The 19,492-nt window shown below is 37.2% G+C and overlaps 1 protein-coding gene across 3 annotated transcripts in view; it reads right to left on the bottom strand.

Annotated features, from left to right (window-relative positions):
- LOC103712460 (myosin-1-like) overlaps positions 1–19,492 on the bottom strand; it is a 39,539-nt gene that overhangs the window by 3,518 nt on the left and 16,529 nt on the right. For all 3 annotated transcript variants that reach the window (XM_039126893.1, XM_008798987.4, XM_039126894.1), the window contains exons 10-22: positions 19,265–19,368; positions 19,016–19,154; positions 11,846–11,964; positions 11,606–11,758; positions 11,439–11,528; positions 9,065–9,142; positions 3,468–3,626; positions 3,177–3,380; positions 1,193–1,398; positions 978–1,113; positions 494–623; positions 197–343; positions 22–101 (exon numbers count right to left, since the gene is read on the bottom strand). In XM_039126893.1, the coding sequence (XP_038982821.1) occupies positions 22–101; positions 197–343; positions 494–623; positions 978–1,113; positions 1,193–1,398; positions 3,177–3,380; positions 3,468–3,626; positions 9,065–9,142; positions 11,439–11,528; positions 11,606–11,758; positions 11,846–11,964; positions 19,016–19,154; positions 19,265–19,368 (1,745 nt within the window). The remainder of the gene's footprint in view (positions 1–21; positions 102–196; positions 344–493; positions 624–977; positions 1,114–1,192; positions 1,399–3,176; positions 3,381–3,467; positions 3,627–9,064; positions 9,143–11,438; positions 11,529–11,605; positions 11,759–11,845; positions 11,965–19,015; positions 19,155–19,264; positions 19,369–19,492) is intronic.

Raw genomic sequence — 19,492 nt, forward strand, 5'->3', positions numbered from 1 at the left:
AAACAAAAGGATGCATATTACCTTTGTGCCTTCAAGTTTCTTGGCAGTGGTTAGTAAACCAACATCTCCAGAACACCTTCTAACAAGCCGTCCACGAATAACTGATTAATATAATTAAAGAATTGATAAGTTAAATATTATGATCTGCCAAACCAAGTCCACTGAAGAACCTAAAGTAGAATGTGGAGGTTCTTACCAGACTGTATTGTAACTGTAGCATTACGAACATCGATAAAACTTTTCCTAGCAGATTGGCATTTTACATATCTCTGTAAAACAATTGCAGCTCTGTGTCTCTGTAGCAAGCCTGAGTAAATCTGTCTAGTCTTCTTACCTCGAATGACTGGGAAAAGATATAAGAAAAGCTAAAACTTTCATAATTTCTTAATGATATCAATAGACAAAAATACTCCATTGTATATCTATAGCCAGATAAATAAATAATTTCCCAATATAGAACCAAACAAATAACTAAAGAGAGATGACAAAATACATGATTGCAATGTAACAATTGCTTTTCTGCGCTCCTTCACAAGACGACGAGCTTGATGGCCTCGGAAACAGCTCTGAACCCTCAAAATACCATGAAGGGTACGATTTCTTGTATCTTCAAGTGCACCGATCTATAAATTGCAACAGTTCAGAGAAGAAGAACAAGACAGTTGATATACTTGATCTAATAGGCACATAAAAGGGAGAAAATAAAAGGAATCAATGGATTAGTGACAACTTTGCCACAACTCTTGCATGTTATCCTTTGTAAAGCTGATATTACATCCTAACAGAATAGTGGCTATGGAGCAAGATAAATAAAACACAAGCAATCATTGTAGGAAAACAGAACACAAAATGACATGCCTCAAAATAATTCAATATTACAGGATTACATGAATAATTTGAGGAAGTCGATAAAGATAAGGGATGATTGAGCACTCAAGCAACTATATACATTCTATTATCTAGAGTATTTATCTCACCTGTCCAGTACGGAAGAACAATTTTGTGTAGCCAACTTGATACATCTCTGGGAGAATATTGAACTGTTGAAGAATTGCCACTGAAACACTAAGCGGGTCTTGAGATGCAACATTCTCAAGAAGAAGAAAACCATACCTGATAAAAATTAAAAAAATATATTTGTTCCCTGTCAAATTAATAGACGATATACATTCTGGTAGATGCATTGAATTACCTCCTAGCAAATTTTTGGTGAGACATTCTGGTAGGATAGCCAGATCTTGATATCCGAACAACTTCTAGAACTCCACAACATCTAAGTTGCTGGAGTACAAATCCTTGTTCATAAGTTGTAGGCAGCTGTAAGTTATTTGGCTTAATGCAGCGTATGAAATGGGGTGTGGTGTTTTCAAGTCTTTGCATCAGTTGAAATAGTTGCCCCTAAACAAAGGGAAAAATGGGAATATTAAAGAGTGCGCTAATTTACCAACACCATTCTGACATGCAAGAGAATTTTCGATAGTATATCTTAAGACACAGCTTCGGTGTATAAGTTGTCAATTAATGGACAAGAAGTAATTTTCACCTCACTATATACATTGGACCAATATCGGAAGGTAGGCTTTACATGAGCCACTACGGGTCCAATGTATAGCTTGAGGGATAAAAAATAGATATAAAGGAACCCTGCTTTCCTAAGATGAGAAGGGCTCCAATCATGATTGAAAACACTGTCAAGAGTCCCTTGAAGAGAATAATCCATACAAAAATTAATAAAAACTAAAAATGAAAGAACTTATGAAATATGAGTTTCCAGAACTCCATTTTCAAAGACCCTAAAACTTCATAATTGTTGATCACAGAAACCATAAACAATGTAAACCAACCAATACCTGTGATATGACTCTTTCATAGTGAACTACACAAAATAGGATTTTAGAACTACCAAAAATTTAGCTCCTTGAAATCAATATGGAGCTTTACGGAAAACTCAAGTAAATCTACATAACAGAATAGTGAAGGAACACATTCTTCTAGCTGACGTTTGGTTGCAGCATAGTGAAATGTAGGACTTCTATTCCTACTTCTAGTCCTCACTAAGCTTGCTTGTGGGATAAATTATGTTTGGTTGCCTTCGAATAAAATTAGCTAGAATTAGAAAATTGGATGGAAGAAATTTCCCCTTTGTTTCAGGAATAACTGCTTACACCCCACCTGAAGGAATGGCTTATCCCAAGAAGGCATCATTCACACAGAATAGAGGGAACTGACCTAAATAGTCTAATCCAGAATAAATCAAGATAATGGGATGCTATTTGGCTAATTAGGGCGTATTTGGCCACTTAATCTTCCATGTTATTGAACCAAACAGGGTATTGGGACATACCGGGTGCCCTAAATTATAAGTACTTCAAAAGAGGTAGAAGTGAGCCTGGTCAAGTAATTTATCAATTGGTTCCCCTGCTCTACAAGGAGTACAAGCTTCACTTGTATATTAGACCCACTGGCTTAAATGTATAAAGCAATGAGAAGTGTTGACTAGAGAAAAAATCAAAATGTGTTTTTTTTCCGATTATGCAGATAAAATTGTTTTAAGCAAATTCTAAGATGTAAGACTACTAATGACTTATACAGAAGAGTATGTCCCACAAGACTTAATCAAAATGTTGAAAATATATAAGGAGGAACAAACAATTGCAATTTAAATTAGAGTCTTTTCACAAAATATGCTAGTAAAGTAATGCAAGTAGAAGACAGTTGCTAACTTTCGGGCAGTAGTAATAATGTAGCATATGGTTTCTCTGCAAGATACCAGTTCACCAGGGCTCCTAAGACCCTGATGCCATGATTGGGATTTTGAACTAGGTATAGACTGCCATATTTGCAAAAGGCAGTCACCAGTGAGATAGAATTAGAAGTTTGTTTCTTAGAACACTCAAGAACCTGATACGGAAAACATTAGAAATTTTAAGCACAAAGAAAAGTTATACATCAAAATCAAAAAACAATAAATCATACTGCAATTCACTGTTTTTGGCATCATTCAAGAATAAACAACCAGAGAATGAAACACCCATGACTCCTCCAATTTGTTAAACACCACTCCATCAGCTAACCTTTATGTTTATATCATGCAAAGAAGGAGAAAACGAGAAAAGGCAGCCATATCCTGTTTAATATCTAACTGCAGAATGTATATACAGAAAAAAACTCCTTACCTTAAACTTTGTTGCAACGCTTAGCTTTTGGGAATCTCCAGCGCTGCATCTATATGGATTGCCAGCCACATTGTCAGATTGAGAGAGCATTTTGGATGCAAATGTTGGAGGAAGACGGCTTTTGCAAGAAGCAAGAAGTTGAATAGAGTCCATGTGCAATAAATCCCGATTCTTCTCCAAGAATCCCGATGTGTCATAGACCACCTGATTATAGGAGTTGAATATCAATAAATTTGAACCAAAATTTCAAAAACCATTTTGTGTAGAGTTATGAAGGATATCAGCAACAACCTCCCCAGCATAATGATGAACAGTGAAAGCTTTGCCTCTTTCCCCTCTGAAGCAAGGATTCGAATTAAGATGCTGCTTAAGCTTGTTCGCAAAAGTTAGATCAGTACCATTTGGAAAAGTGGACTCCTCATCCAGAAGAGTCAATAATCCTAATGGCTTCTGCAGTGGAGAGAAGACAGACAGGAGATATAAATTAACAATGAATTAAGATCCATACTCGAAAAAATTAAATAATAGCATTTTTAACATTGATACTACCACTATAGAAGAATCATAATATAGGTTGGTATGCTCCATAGACTCTTAGCTCTTCAGCAGTGGAGCTACCTTTTGGCCATACATGAGAATCAAGATTGGTGTCTACATTAGATTTTCTTTTTTTGTGTGTATTAGTGTATGTCTGGTGCCCAATCAATCCACAAGGGTACCACTTTGTCTTGAGGCATCCATGGCCATAAAGTAGTTAATTATCAAATAGCACAAGTGGAAGGAAGATGAACCATAACCCCTTTAGGGCCCCTGATGGAATTAGCATGCCCATATGAAGATACATGTATGTAGCGTGTATGCATGTCCAATATCTCCACAAGGTCCCTGAATATTCAACAACGAATAGCATCAGATAAGTAGGATAAGGTTGTATACTGTTTCTATGAAGTGATTCATGTCCTTAAATACTTCCATTCATTGGATGTCCATAACTCCTGTAGCTGGCCATGCTTAAGAAAATAGGATTAAACCAGGCTACCTGCGACAGCATGCAGTCTATTGAATGGGAATGATCTGTATAACAAAAATGAATGAAGTTGACTCCAAATAGATGAAATTAGGCTTGTTTTGTATGATTATGTAAGTATATGGGTTACAGAAATCACTGGGGAATGAAAGTCGAGACATATTTTCATACCAAATATGTGCAATATCTCCACCAGGTCCCCGAATATTCAACAAGGACTAGTATCAGATAAAGAGGGTAAGGTTGCCTACCAGTTCTATGGAGTGATTCATGTCCTTATATACTTCCATTCATTAGACGTCCAAAAATCTTGTAGCCTGTCCCGATTAATAAAACAGGATTTAACAAGGCTACTGTGACATTATGCAATCTTTTGAATGGGAATGAGATGTATAACACAAATGAATGAAGGTGACTCCAATAGATGACTTTAGGCTTGTTTTTTATGATTGTGTAAGTATAAAGGTTACAGAAATAATTGGGGAATGAAGGACAAGACATTTTCATGCCAAACTTCGTCCATCATTTATAGCAAAGTTAGCACAACCATTACTGTTGGAGAATAAGAGATCAATCAGACACACATGGCAAAAGATATGCCAATAATAATCAAATCTGAAGGAGTCCAATGAAATCCAATATCATGGTGATGTAACAGAAGACTAGGATCAGATCGCTCTTGTTCAATATATCACCATGAAAAAGCATACATTTCATGCTTAGCAAGATATATTAATACCTGAAGTGAAGATATGAAAACAATAGAAGATAAAGGAAGATGGATGAAGACTTCTCTAGGCACCATATAGAGTTCTCGCACCCGACAAGCCCTCCAAGAGCTACTTGGAAGTCTCCTCATCTCTTTCTTGCTTTTTTTTCCTTCTATATCTCTTTTTTGGGCAGCATTTGGAGGTCTCTTACTTGAGATATTTGTGTGAGATAACAAAACATGCACTCACAAAAATCTCTACACCCTACTCTCCTATTTATAATAGAAGGGGACAGTGCCAGGGAGAACCTATAGTGTATCAGACAGCCACCTAGGAAATCCTAAGTACGTGGCTGGTGCCCAAGCTTCCCTCTTATGGTCAGCAACCTAGAGTGAACCCTATGCGTCGATTTTGGCCTAGCATTTAAAGCCAGCTTTTGGGACCTTGCTAACCCCCATGAACCAATCCTTATACCAAAGTTTGGTCCATCTACTCAGTTTGATTGAGCTTGTATTTGGTGAGGACTCAAGAGACATTTTTTAAAAAAAATAAAAAAAGATGGCGAACAAGCATGAGATCTTGAGGTAAACTTGGGTTTCTAATTTGCCATGTCCCATCTTACTTGATAGGTGTGCACAGCCACAATGAAGCAAGCTAGACTAGGCTTACTATAATATAAAGATGTATAATTGTACTAATCTCTGATAGATAGCATGGAAAGAAAAGTCTCCCTCCATGCACAGCAACTGACATAGTGGGAAAAGGAAGAAGGGGCGATTTGATCGACGAGGTTATATTTCGAAGATCAACACGTAAATAGAAGAAAACTGGATTGAAGTATCCTTCAATCGGTCAAAGAAATTCTCTTGAAAAAGAATTTTATTAATATCTCAAAAGGTATCCCTTACAATACATTAGATGCATATTTGTAGGACATGGTCACGTAACCCTAATTCAGGTATTAAATTTGATATAAAATCATATTAGAAATAGGACTCGATAATGAAGAAACATGCTAGAGTTATTCTACTACAAATAAGAAAACCTGGCTAAAATTTGATATTGCCCCTAACGAAAAATTTATAAGAAAATCTGAAAAAAATTACTAAATCCCATTTGCTCGCACAATCACTCACAGAATGGAAATAAAACAAACATTAGCTCATTGTAGTCTTCGCCTGTGAATCCGCTAGCTCCTGCGATGCTTAGCTTGGTCTAGCTGGTCATAGTACCTGCTGGCTACACCTCATGCTGCATCAGCAACTGTTTCTACAATTCAGTCCATCTATCTCTTTATCCTTGATTGACCGTTGGGAAAACATAAGTAATGTAAAACCCATAGTTAATTGATTTCATAGCCTGTCAAACTAAAACTTGATGTACGTGCAAAAGCAATTTGAATAAAATATTTTGGTTATATCCAAAATAAATAATCTTTATATTATATGAAATAATGAAAATGATTTAATTAAATAACATCCTGATACCAAGATTTTTCAGTTAGACATGTCTTTATTCTATTAGACAATCTTTAGTTCTTAACCTTCATTGGTGACAAGACATAATAAATAATTGCGCTCCCTATCAAGGATAAATCCACATAACATATCCATGCACAGTTTGGCCCCAGATTTATTGAACCAAATCATAGTTAGTAGTTGTACCTTCAAATTAGGGAACCACAGGCATGTAATATATACGAGATCGTCATCTTCAACTTTGACAATGGTTTCGAAGAGATTGTCTCGTCTCATTGACATTTCAGTATATACCGATGTGCTAGTACAAAGTCAACTACTTCAATGATTACAAGAAAATAGCTACTCAAATCCATCATCAGACAATATATACCATGGCAGATATATGAGTATGATGCCTAGCTCACCCTTAGCTGTGAACAATTTTCAAGTGTCTAAAATGATCCAATTCTCCTTAAAGAATACACAACCAACCACTTGGTCATTCTACTGATAAGAGATAAATAAACTCTTCTAGCTCATAGGATAATGTGTGACAAAACCTTCTAACTGTTTAAGACTCTGAGTAGGAGAGATACCCATGAAATATCTTTAAATATCATGCTCAATATGCAAAAATTGCTTTTACAGCATTTCCTACTTCCGATAAGCTCCTACTTGCACTTAAAGCCATGTAAGTGCATGTTCCCAACATGTAGTAACCTACCTATGTGGCAGTAAAAAGTGTACACTCACATTGTTATAACCTCCCAAGCCACAAATATCTTCTTGTAACATTAAAGCTAGCCAAGAAAATACCATTGCCAATGCAAAGTAAGACCTTATCGTATTATATTACAATTTTATCATGATTCATTGAATGAACTGAAAGCATCTCAAGGATAATTTATATAATTTGTAAAAACATAACCACTAATTTGAGCAGAACGAGGAATCAATTATCTCAAGTTCTCCCTTACTTCATGCATACTTGTGTAGAGAACAGCAACCAACTTGTATGCACAAAACCATGAAGGGCAATTATAACTCCTACTAATGTGGATTTGCCTTTTCACATAGGAAAGTCTAACTCTCCTTTTAGATTTTTCTTATAAATTTAGAACACCCATAGAGATTCAATCTAATCTAGCCTCTTTTGGCAGAAGTGTCAATTGATAGCTATAGAATTGATCATCATCTATGAATATGGAATAACTTAGATCTGTGCTAACATATGACATCTTCTGCTAGGTGGAGATTATATCTCTCCTTCTCTAATTAAAACACTAGGAAACATTTATGGATAATTAATCTCTTTGCTCAAGATAATTAATATATATGCTTCTTAAGAAATCTTTGAGTTCAACCACCATGGACATATGAATACTAGTTGGCTATCTCCTAACTTCAATAGACATGTTAAGTAGGAAAATCTTCACTCAACATACTAACTTACTAAGTATATAAGCCAAAAGCATATGTTTTGAAGTCTGACTCATTAACACTCATAGATTCAATTCCACTCAATCCAACACTTGCACCTTAGGTATAGATGGTCATCTCATGAAGATCCCATCTTCATAATAAATCCAATCAATCCCAGCAATCATGACCATGAAAGCATGTCATTATACTGGTGAAACATGTTGCATGATACATATCATGATATCAATGTAATCAAAGGAATTTAAATTACCAACTGATTAAACCATCATTAAAAATTCCAAGGACCAACCATCCACAACTAAAAGTCATGAAATTTTAAATAAAGTCTATAATATCTTTTAGACCACTTATCCACTACCACGAATCTAAACTCCCACTACTCCAGCTGAAAGATCCCATCTTCCCATCAGCCCAAACTCGGCTTTGGAGCACTCCTTGCAAAAAAAGAATAAACAAGGACCAATCATATTCATCTGCAACCCAAGATAATGAGGTTCCACCTCAAATAAATAATGCAAAACTATTATATAAATTTTTTTAGTTCAAGGATAAATGACAACTTAATCTAGTGGAAATGTACAATAACCCTTGCATGGTTTGTTCGCAAACTTGTTAAACCAAAATCACAGTGGGTAGTCGTGCCCTCTGGTTAGGGGACAACTTACATGCTACTTTTATAGGATCATCATCTTCAACTCTGATAGTGGTTTCCAATAGGTGGTTTCATTCCATTGACAATTCGGTATGAAGCATATCTATGTAAAAGTGCAAAGTCAGCTACTATAATAACTATGAGAAAAGTCATTCCAATCGATTATTAGACACTGTACACCATGGCAGACATATGAGTGCAATGCCAAACCTCACCTGTAGTTGTAAACAATTTTCAATATTTAGAATGATCCAAATTCTTCCCATGGAAATGTACAACGTTCCACTTGGTCATTCTACCCATAAATAACAACTTGTAGCCTCTTTTCGAGCTTCTATGCTAATGTGTTACACCATTCTCTAACTATTTATGACCATGTACAGGAGATCCCCATAACATACCATGTTCAATATGGCAAATGGCTTTTAGGGCATACACTACTTCCAACATTTTTAATGCTGAAAATTAGAATAATTTAGAGGCGAAAGATAAAGCATCCTCTTTTAAGGATCATTAGTTTTAATTGGCATTTAAAATAAAAACTATAAAAAGTTAATCAAGAAGTGCAATACAGTGAAACCATAGAAAAAACTTACTTTCTCAAAAAGATTTAGACAATCCTGATTGTCTTCAAAGTCAACTTTTGCCCAGTCAATGCCATCTTGGATATATTCCTAATACAAGAAATCAAAACCATGTTTAAATGTCCAATGAATATCAAGAATTTAGGATATAAAAACAGATCGAAGAAAAATGTGGTACGATTATGCATGGAATAATAGAAATTGTTAAATTCTTAGACTAATAAGAGATAAATATAATGGATTTATATTAAAAACTAATTCATACGGCTTTGGATCCAATGATAAACAACTACAGCATCTTAATATACAGGATGAACAACCAATTAGAAAATTTACTACTAAAATGCATGTGAACATGATTACACAATGAGAGAATGTGTAGCATCAGCTAGGGGCATAAAATTGTGATGTTTGAAGCAAATTTAAAAAATAAAAAACAACAGAACATATATTTGTTCAGTTTTTGGCTTGCTTAAGACCTGTAGTAGGGATAAGGTTCATGGTAGCTAGGGTGACAATAGATAAGAATATCAAACATCTTTGAAACGAAAATAAAGACTCAAGGTATTGAATCTATATTCAAAAATTAGAAGCAGTCCTCAGACCTACTGACACAACTAACAACAGTTCGTCCAAGCAACTTCAAGGTGAACTAAAATAATCAAGTGAAATATAGATGGGGAAGCCTCATGGCTAGATTAGATTTGAAATCTGGGTAGGTCATCCATAAATGGAATCCAATGTGGCATATATCTAGTTTGGGTTGGTGATTTCATCAAGCATGATCTAGTTCTAATGCTTTTGAAAGGTTTGACAACTCATGGTTTCATTTGAGGCCCCATCCTCAGTCATGTAATCATTTCCTGCATGCTAATGGCCATGGTATCCCTAAATAATGATCACTGGTATGAAATAACAAATGAACTAAGTTATAGCATAAGCTTATGTACATGAACTCTTCCAGTAGGAGTCTAGTTATAAGATCACAGTAGGCAGTATCTTAAGCATCTTATTTGGTAGTCACTACAAGAGGAGACTTGAGTTGACTTAGGCTTTCCTATACCTCCCCTACTCATTATGGGAGTGCTCCAAGGATCTCCCCTCTATACACTTAAGACCCATTACCAAGTAATGTCTTATGCCTCAGGTTGACCAGCACTAACACAGAAATAAAGTGGACTTTACAAGTATGGAACAAAGACAAGTAGAGAAGCTAAGGGTTCGAGCAAAGAAACAGAAAGTTCGGCATTAACACATTCTCATTATTCAAGCTCAGAAGAGTCCTCTTAATCAAGTCAAGCTTCCAAATCATGCTATGGGCGAGAAGAACTTGAAAATATGGTCACGTTAATCTCATATGATTGATGTTTCAGGTGCAGCTTCAGTCATATTCATTTTCAATTTCATTGCTCATCTAGATCTAGCGCATGTAGTATTCATATTGATATAGGATTCTTGCCCCAAACACAAATGCTTGGCAAATGATAATCCAAATATCGAACCCCCAACAATTGGGACAAGGCTTGATGGTTATAATCATGGTATGCCACATCATACCGAATCGGGCGGTACGGAGCGTACTGAACTGGACGGTATTAAGCATACCATACCGTACTGGTACGGAGGGTGTACTAGACACTCAGTATGCCAAACCAGCCCCTATGTCAAGCATTCCGACACGGTGACAAGGTGGCACCGGTACAAGGCCCGGTACCGAGATAGCATACTTTGGTTATAGTTATTCATACGTTGCATGAGAGCATATTGATTCAATATGATTACATGTAGATCACAATGTTCTCATATCTACATGATGGATTTTCCCCAAAGACACTCATAGTTTAATCCCATTATGTAATATGTATCAAGCATACTATCTGGCTCTTAGGATCCAGCCGTTGTATATATTTATATTTTTCTAGTGGACCTATGCTTTGTGCAACATAAAGCAGATCAACCTTATGAGGCATCTTCAATGGAGTAATAATAAACAGAAAAAAAGTATCATATTATTCATATAGGATAAAAGAGGGTCCATGTGATACTGAAGACATGTCACGGGAGCTATTTAGAATGTGATAGAAATATAATTTACTATCACTAAAAAATATTAAAATATTCAGACTTAGCTCTCTGGAAGAAAAAAAGATTGTAAAAACAAACCAACTTTAAATAAGCACCACAAAACACTGCAAAAATGACTTATGATAATATATCACTACTTTCGGCATTCCTAAAACTGGTAAATTTTCATGATTCCTTGGTTTTATATCTGTACTCTATCACCAAGTTCAGCATTTGTAAAACAGGTAATTTTGCGTAAGTTCCTTCTTTTATGTCTGCGCATTCCCAGTGTTTCAATCAATTAAAGACTGCAGAAACTTACTTCCTGCTCCAGCTTAAACAAGTGGCGGTTAAAATGTTGTTGCAGCCTTTCATTGGCGTAATTAATACAAAACTGTTCAAAACTATTCTTCTGCAAAAACAAGAAATTTATCATGAGAGTATATCCAATATAACCAACTGGGACAACTAATTGCAGAAGAGTTTTACATCAAAAGATTCAAAGCCATAAATATCAAGAATACTGATGGATCTGCCCGTGCGGCGCTTGCCTACAGCAAGTGAGTTGTTGATCTGTTCTACAAGCCACTCAAAAAGACTAGCATATAATGATTTGGCCAATGCATCTCTTGTATCGATTGCCTAGAGAAAAGGAATTTGAATGAAAATCTTCAGAAACCAGAGATTAAAATAAATCAGTAATTCTTCTAGTTAAGAATTCTAACAAACCTGTGAAAGAGTAAGTTTTTGGACAATATTATCATTGCCAACTTTCATTTTACGAGTTGACAGAGCTAACTTTAGATTACCAATACTGCATCCAATAAGTTTTGCAACAGTATGTGCCCCTGAAACAAAATGAAATATTATTAACTGAAAAACAACTAGAATATTGAAGTTCGCTATTTATATATTTCACAAAAGATGCAAGTAGAGAATTTTTACTGACAATCTAGTTTTAAGGTTTGAAACAATTTTTGTACGAGAATTGATTTAATTTAATTTGGAAGTATAGACGACAATCAATGAATACCAAAAGTGATGGCAAAACAGACAAAAGAATGCTCAAGCGTCCGAATGGATAAACCATATCTGGCAACCCATACCTAAGCAAGAAGACACCATATAGATATCATAGATCTTTCCTATTTGATTTTCTATGCAGATATTTATTTTAAATACTGCAGTGAAAGTGTGTGCATACATGTGCGCAATTTGATATTCTATGTAGATATATTATTTTAAATACTTTAGTGAATCAGGCATGCATACGTGCAAGCATGTGAACATTCAAAAACCTGATGAATTAGACTTTTTCGAAAACTCGACATCACAGTCCAAATGTAGGAGGTCAGTGCATCAAACAGGTCATTTAGACTGCCGCCACTTGTATTTTGGGCATGCTTGCACCTCACACAAACAAGATATCTTTTTAGCATTGCCTGCATAGCAGTTGCCACATCATGATCCAAACATGTATGAGATACTCGTAGATCTGACACATTCAGAATGATGGGCACAGAGCACCCAAGGCTTATTTGTCCCTTAAAATAATCCATTTTTCATCTCTCACGGGTTTTGGGCTATCAAAAGAATATAGGCACAAATTGAAAAACCTATCATGATGAAGCATCACAAACTAGAAATGTTGTCATATGGCAATTTAACTAATTTGGATGACCATTAGTATACAGTATTAAACTCTTAATAATGCTGAACTTATTGTAAGCCCCAAGATCTTAAAAGGCAGCCACATCAAGGATCATAGCTAGAATGAGTCAGGACCATTTTTTCCAAGGATTTAAAAACTATCTAAATGGTACGGTAGGACCATCAATACCATATGATTCCAGAAAGAAACCAGCAAAAGCACTGTGGTCAGAATGCCGAAACATGTTGGTGCTGGTGCATGTCCCATTGGTACCGATAGGTGCTGGCTGGTATGCACTAGTACCAGAAATGGTTCAGCTGGCACTAAGTCCATGCCAGGGAGCAGGATTTCACAAAAAATAAGTGAGAGATAACTAGCCAGCTAGGCTGCCTTTCACTTATCTATCACAAGGAGTTTTTTGGGATCCCATTTAGTGCCTTCTTGACTGAGAGAAAGAGGGAGAGATGGAGAAGAATAGAAAGAGAGAGAGAGAAGGGAGAGAAAATAAGGGAAGGAGGAGGGTGGGTGAGGTGTTTCCACCCTAAAATCCAGGTTCCTAGATGCCGAACACCCGCTGGATCCGGTGAGAACCCAATCCCACACCCTTTTTTATTTTTTGCTCGTAAGTTGGCAATAAAAGGGAAAAATAGGGGAATTCATGCAAAATTTTTCCCTTTGGCATGAAATTTGGATATGTTGTGGGGTGGGCATTATCCTATGCACACTAATTTCATTCTTTTGCACATATTTTATTTTATAAATAATTATTACTTTTGGATTAAATTAATTATTAAAAATAAAATTAGAAGAATTTCAGGGACAGAAAGAATATGTGCATCAATAGAGTAGAGTGCACATGCTACTAATTTATTGCTAGGTTTGGATGAATTGAGGGCACATTTGGGAGCAACTGAGCCTAAATTTGAAATTATGAGAAATTTAAAATTATCCTAGTAAATAAGCTTTTGTTCATCTAATGACGAATATAGGTAGTACACCTACGGGCAAGATATGCGGTACCAATTGTAGCGACGTACCGGTGGGCATCGATACCGGTATGGTACTGAACCAAATCGAGCCGAACCGGTACTGTACCGATGGGGCTAAAAGCCAAAAAAAATTTGGAGCCGGTACGGATGGTACCGGATCGGTACGGATCGGTACAGGTCGGTTCGGGCCAGTACCGGTTCGGTACGGGATGGTACCAAATCGGTACGGGCCGGTACCGGATCGGTACGGGCCGGTACGCGCCGGTACGGGCCGGTACCCGTCGGTACGATTCGGTACCGAAATATATAGTTGTACCGTACCAGTAGGGTCCGATACCGGTATGTACCACCGGCCGGTACCGACCCGTACCGACCGGTACGGCAGACCATGCCTACGAGTGCCTATAAAAGCTCTCAAAATGATTAGTTTTTCAAATTTAATATAATTTGTATTTAATTTTCAATGAAAATTAATTAAAAATTATAGAGATTAGCCTAAATATTAGAAATAGGAATACAAGAAGCAAGATTTTCTATGCCTATCGGCTAACGACACGACTTGGTATGCCCTTGTGTCATTCCATGCCAAGTTCGTTTCGACACAGCAGAGAAGGAGGGGCAGAGAGAGAATAGGAGAGAGGAAAAAAAGAGGAGGAAGGGAAAGAGAGGGAGAGGGAAGAAGGGAGGGATAGACGATGAAAACCAATGGAGGCCTGTGGAGCATGGCTCGATGTAGCAGAGAGGGTGGGGGAGAGGAAGAACATGAGAGAGGAAGAGAGCGAGATGGAGAGGAAGAGGGAGGACAAGAGAGATGGAGGCTGCCAGAAGGCCATTAGAGGTTGTTGGAGGCTGCCGAAGGCCTGCAGAGGGCTAGAGGTGGTGCAGAGGGGTGGAGTAGGGGCTTCTCCCTTCGGATCTCTGTTTCTTTCAAAATAGGGGTCCATCGGGACTCCTTTTTTCTCTCTGGGCCCCTCCAATGGCCTCCATCTCTCTCCCTCTCTCTTCCTCCCTCCCCCCCTCTCTCTCTCTCTTTTCCTCTCTTTCCTTCTTCCTTTTTTTCTCCTTCGCTAGTTTCTTATTTTAAATGCCGGAACCATCTCGGTCCGCCGTCGGCACAGCTCGGTATACCCAGAATCAAGTAGTTCGGGATGGTTTCTGCATTCCTTGATAAGAAGATAATCTATAGATATTTTTTAAGTAATTATTATGCATTTTACTAATTTTTAAATTTTAAGAATTAAAATTATATTTTCAAGAAACTATTTAGAATTATATGAAATTTGATTAAATGTAAAAAAAAATAAGAAAATGTGTAGAGTTGAGATTTACTACTAGAAGAAAAGTGGTGGAGAATAATAAGAAGAGAGACATATTGGAAGGAAAGTGAGGATTAACAGGATGATCTTATTTTCTTTTCATTTATAATATTGTCCTTATAACATTTTTCCTTTTACAAGTCATTCCAAAAAGAGGCTATCACATAAGAAGGGAAATAACCCCTTTAGAAGTTATTAGTTGGCCATATCTTATTCCTTATTAAGCCCCAAAGTCTGCTAAACCGGTCGGAACCAACCGGTTCCGCCTGTACTGTACCGGTACCGGCCTCCACCAGTACGGTACAACCATAGAATTCGGTTTCGACCCTAAAGAGGTCGGAACCGAACGGTTTCTTGCCCGTACGAATGCGAACTGCACCGGTTCGCACCGGTACCCACGAGGAAGAAGGGAGAAGAGGACCTCTCTTGTGCTACCAGGCCTCTTTTCTTCCTCCCGAGCGCCTCGTGGGGAAGAAGACCTTCTTTGCTCGCGGGAGAAGGGGGAAAGAGAGGAGAAGAGAAGGGAAGAAGAAAGGAGGAGCTCGGAAAGAAGAAGAGGAGAAGGGGAAAAAAAAAGAAAAGAAAAAAAAGAGAGAGAGAGATGCCGCGGGGAGCACGCTTGCATGCGGGGGCATGGGCGTGAGTGGAGAAACGCGCCCCGACTCGCGCCCGACTCGCTGCACACGCACGGTTCCCCGCACGGGCTCGCTGCACAGGGCAGTGAGCCCCCGCGCTGCGCTGCGTGGGCTTTTAAATGCCACTCTGTAGCATAACGAGGATGCGCGCGTGTCCGCATGCGCGTCCGCACGGTTTGTTTCTTTTTTTTTGTCTGAACCGGTACCGAAACGGTACCGGCCTCCATTGGTACGTCGGTTCAGTCGGTTCTGCATACCTTGTTAGGCCCCATACACATATAAAAAAATCATCCCTTACATATGGAAAGGATTCGCCCAATGAAGAAAATTATCCAATAATAGAGGGGAATCAACTAATAAAGAAAATCATCCACCATGAAGATATTTTAGAAAATGTTATTAAGATAGCTATCATTCATTTTAGTAATTTCAGAATTTATATGATTTTCACTTGTTTCTCAAAAAATATTTAAAAAATCTAAAATTTTTATTAAAGGTAAAAGTATGGAACATGTGTAGATAATTTAGAAGTTGATTTTTAATAAAACAATCATGAATTTTACTAATTATCCAAATTATTTATTTCAAATCACAATTAATTATTAATAATTGTTTAAAGGCAAAAAAAGTTAGGTTAAAGTTTAAGAAAATTAACACAAAACACCACAATTTTTCAGACTATATTGGAAATTGTTTATCGAATGTATGGTAAGCATAGGTCTTTCGGTGGCCAAATAGAGTCTAGTAAGAAAAAACAAAACAAACCCGATATCGGCTAGCTTCATGGAAAGATAGGCATGGAAAGACATATTGGATATGCAACTATTGTAGGATGACAAATAAAGGAGGTGGAGTCATCAATTGGCTACAAAGATGTCTAGAAGTGTACTAAGGTGTCCAGGGAGGTCTGAAAAGCAATGAGGAACCATTTGTTCAGTTTGAATGAAGCAAAGAAACTAGCTAGAGATCAAAGGGCTCACATAAACCGCAAGGTAGACGAGAGCCATTCTCACAAAGATAATGAGAAGGACAAGGACGAGCTGTCCGATCTGGATGACATGGAGGCAGCTGAGACATGCATGGCTATACAAGAATCCAAGCAGGCGCAGTTGGCCCAATGCAAGAGAATACTTTATAGGCACAAATTGAAGCAACTATCATGATGAAGCATAACAAACCTGAAATACTGTTATATGGTATTTTAGGTGATTTGGATGGTCATTAGTTCACAGTGTATTAATGATGTTAAAACTTATGGTAAACCCCAAGATCATAAAAAGCAACCATGTCAAGGATCATAACTAGAATGAGTAAGGGCCACCTTTTGAAAATAGCATTTGGTAAGCACCTCTGCAACAACCTGGATTGTGGATGGGTCTTAGAACACCCATCAATCCTTGCCAAGATCAACATGAGTTTAAATATACAGGTATTAGACAGGTCATGACAAGGTTGCACATGTAGCCTTCTATTTTGTTTTATTTATGAGTTAAACCTAATTGTCTTAGATTACAAAATATCTGAGTAATTGTTTTTTTGATGAATGAGGGGCCCATATCACAAATAATGTATAGCTTTTCAATTTTTCTTTTTAGTTTATGGAATTCTTTTCCATTAGAAAGGGACTGAAAAGGACTTGGCCAAGGTCCGTCGAACTGGTACCAGGACCCGTACCAGTCGGCATCCGATACGGTTCGGTAGCAAACCAAATTGGTAGGGCAGTGGCAGGTGGTCCATACCCTACCCGGTTCGAAACCAGGTTGACTCAGTGCGAACTAGCCAGTTCGCACTGAGTCGGCACCGAACCAGCTGGTTCCGGATGATAAAGGACCGGTTTCGGCCAGTCCAATATCGATTCCGGCTGGTAGGAGCTAGAACCGAATCTGAATGACGAACCGACCTGGTTTTGCACTAGATCGGTTCAGTACTGCCTGAACCAGGCGGTTCGGCCCGATTCAGTAGACCTTGGACTTGGCCAACCAAAAAGTTACTAAAGAATTCCCATTACTATAGCTTTTTAGTGGGAAAAACTAACTAAACTCGTTCCTATTTTCTGATCCCTTCTATATTCATCATGGTCATCTCCATGTTATCAAATTAAGTGTCCTGAATCTTGATGTTCATGTTTGAGATTTAATCATCAAAAGATTTTTTTCCCATCGAGTAATTATTTCACCTCCATCAGAAGAATAATAATGCAGCTTCAAAAAGATGAGAGAATGACATGCCATACTCAAAAGGCAAGGATCAAAATTGTGAGGATGTACTTCTCAAAACAAAGTAAGAAGGCAGTTCTCAGATCAAGGACAAGGGATGCATTCAAGACCAAATATAGGCAGCAAAAATACCATAGGGGATAAAGGTGAGGGGTCATGGACAAGTTTTTGAATCAAGATTCTTGTGAAGAAAATCATTCTTCACAACCAGCAAGTTAAAGGGCCACAATGAACTGCAGCAATAGCAATCAATAACGCCACTATGATCAAGCTTGGTCACAAGAGAAATGTTCTCCCAAAAATCAACACATTGCTCCTAGAAAAGCACTCAGCCACTGAGCAATATTATTGCACAACTGAAGTATCAGCAATAGTTTTGATCTTGTAAACCTACTTGCATGAAATAAAATTATGTCAGCTGCATGAGGGATGTGATCCCATTCTTGAGGAGTCTTAATGAACATTTATCTTCTTAGCTATAGCATCCTTGCAATCTAGTGACAGGTTTTCCTAATGGAAATGGTTTGCATTTGTAAGATATAACATGGCCAGGACTGAAAAAATAGAGGGAGGTGTTGGAAAATCAGGATTTGCTCCTTTTTAGTCTAATATCCATACTTGACAGATTTCTACAAAAGTTTGCAATGAACATGAGAAGATTTAGGTTTTATGGTCTTAGGGATTATGATAAGTGGAAGTTCATGAAATATTACATAAAAGGGAAAAATAAAGAACAATATTGCAAGAATTGTGCTACTATTAGATATTTATCAATTTCATAAAAATCCAATGATCTGATGGAGACAAAAGAAAGAACAGGAAATATGGAAGGAAGTAAAGTGGAAAGACTTCAATAGAGACGAGGAAATCAAGTATTATGAGCAAAGTAGATGAAGAATGAAAAGGAGAGAAACTAGAACCACATTTTCTTTTACAGCATGAACAAAGAGACAGAAAAGGGGAAAAAAAGGGAAAAGAAAGAGAATTCAAAGTATAATCTTAGACATCAATCTTTTAAATGGGAAAACTCTTGAACAGCGAAACAACACCTAAATCTCTTAAATGGATCACAGTACACATGAAAGACTTTACCTTCATCTGCAACAACTTCAACATGGTTTTCATTATCTAGCACAGTAAAGGAGATGTTGCCCAACCACAAAACTGCTGCTAGCATTGCAAATACATTATCCTGATCCTCTTTGCTGATATGAACAATACTCATAGCTTCCTGGAAACAGTTGAAGTTTTTGAGCATGATAATGATAATTATGAAGATTAGTGAGAAAGGATCGTTTATTAATAAAGATATTCATGAATTTGAAAGGCCATCAGATGTACCATCACAGTACGGAACCTTTCAGCATCATCAACCCCCACAATAGAATAGCAATTGCTCTGCTTCAGATATTTGTATTCATCTGCTTTTCTCAGATTCAGTTTCTCTGTTTTCAAAAAGAATTATAAAAAGAAAAACAGCAGGTTAACAGGTAGGAAGTGGAAAAAGGAATAAACAATAGAGCTCTGCATTATACACATATCTATATGAATAAACACAAATAATTTACA

The sequence above is a fragment of the Phoenix dactylifera genome, chromosome 5, assembly GCF_009389715.1.
Source record: "Phoenix dactylifera cultivar Barhee BC4 chromosome 5, palm_55x_up_171113_PBpolish2nd_filt_p, whole genome shotgun sequence".
Taxonomy (NCBI): domain Eukaryota; kingdom Viridiplantae; phylum Streptophyta; class Magnoliopsida; order Arecales; family Arecaceae; genus Phoenix; species Phoenix dactylifera.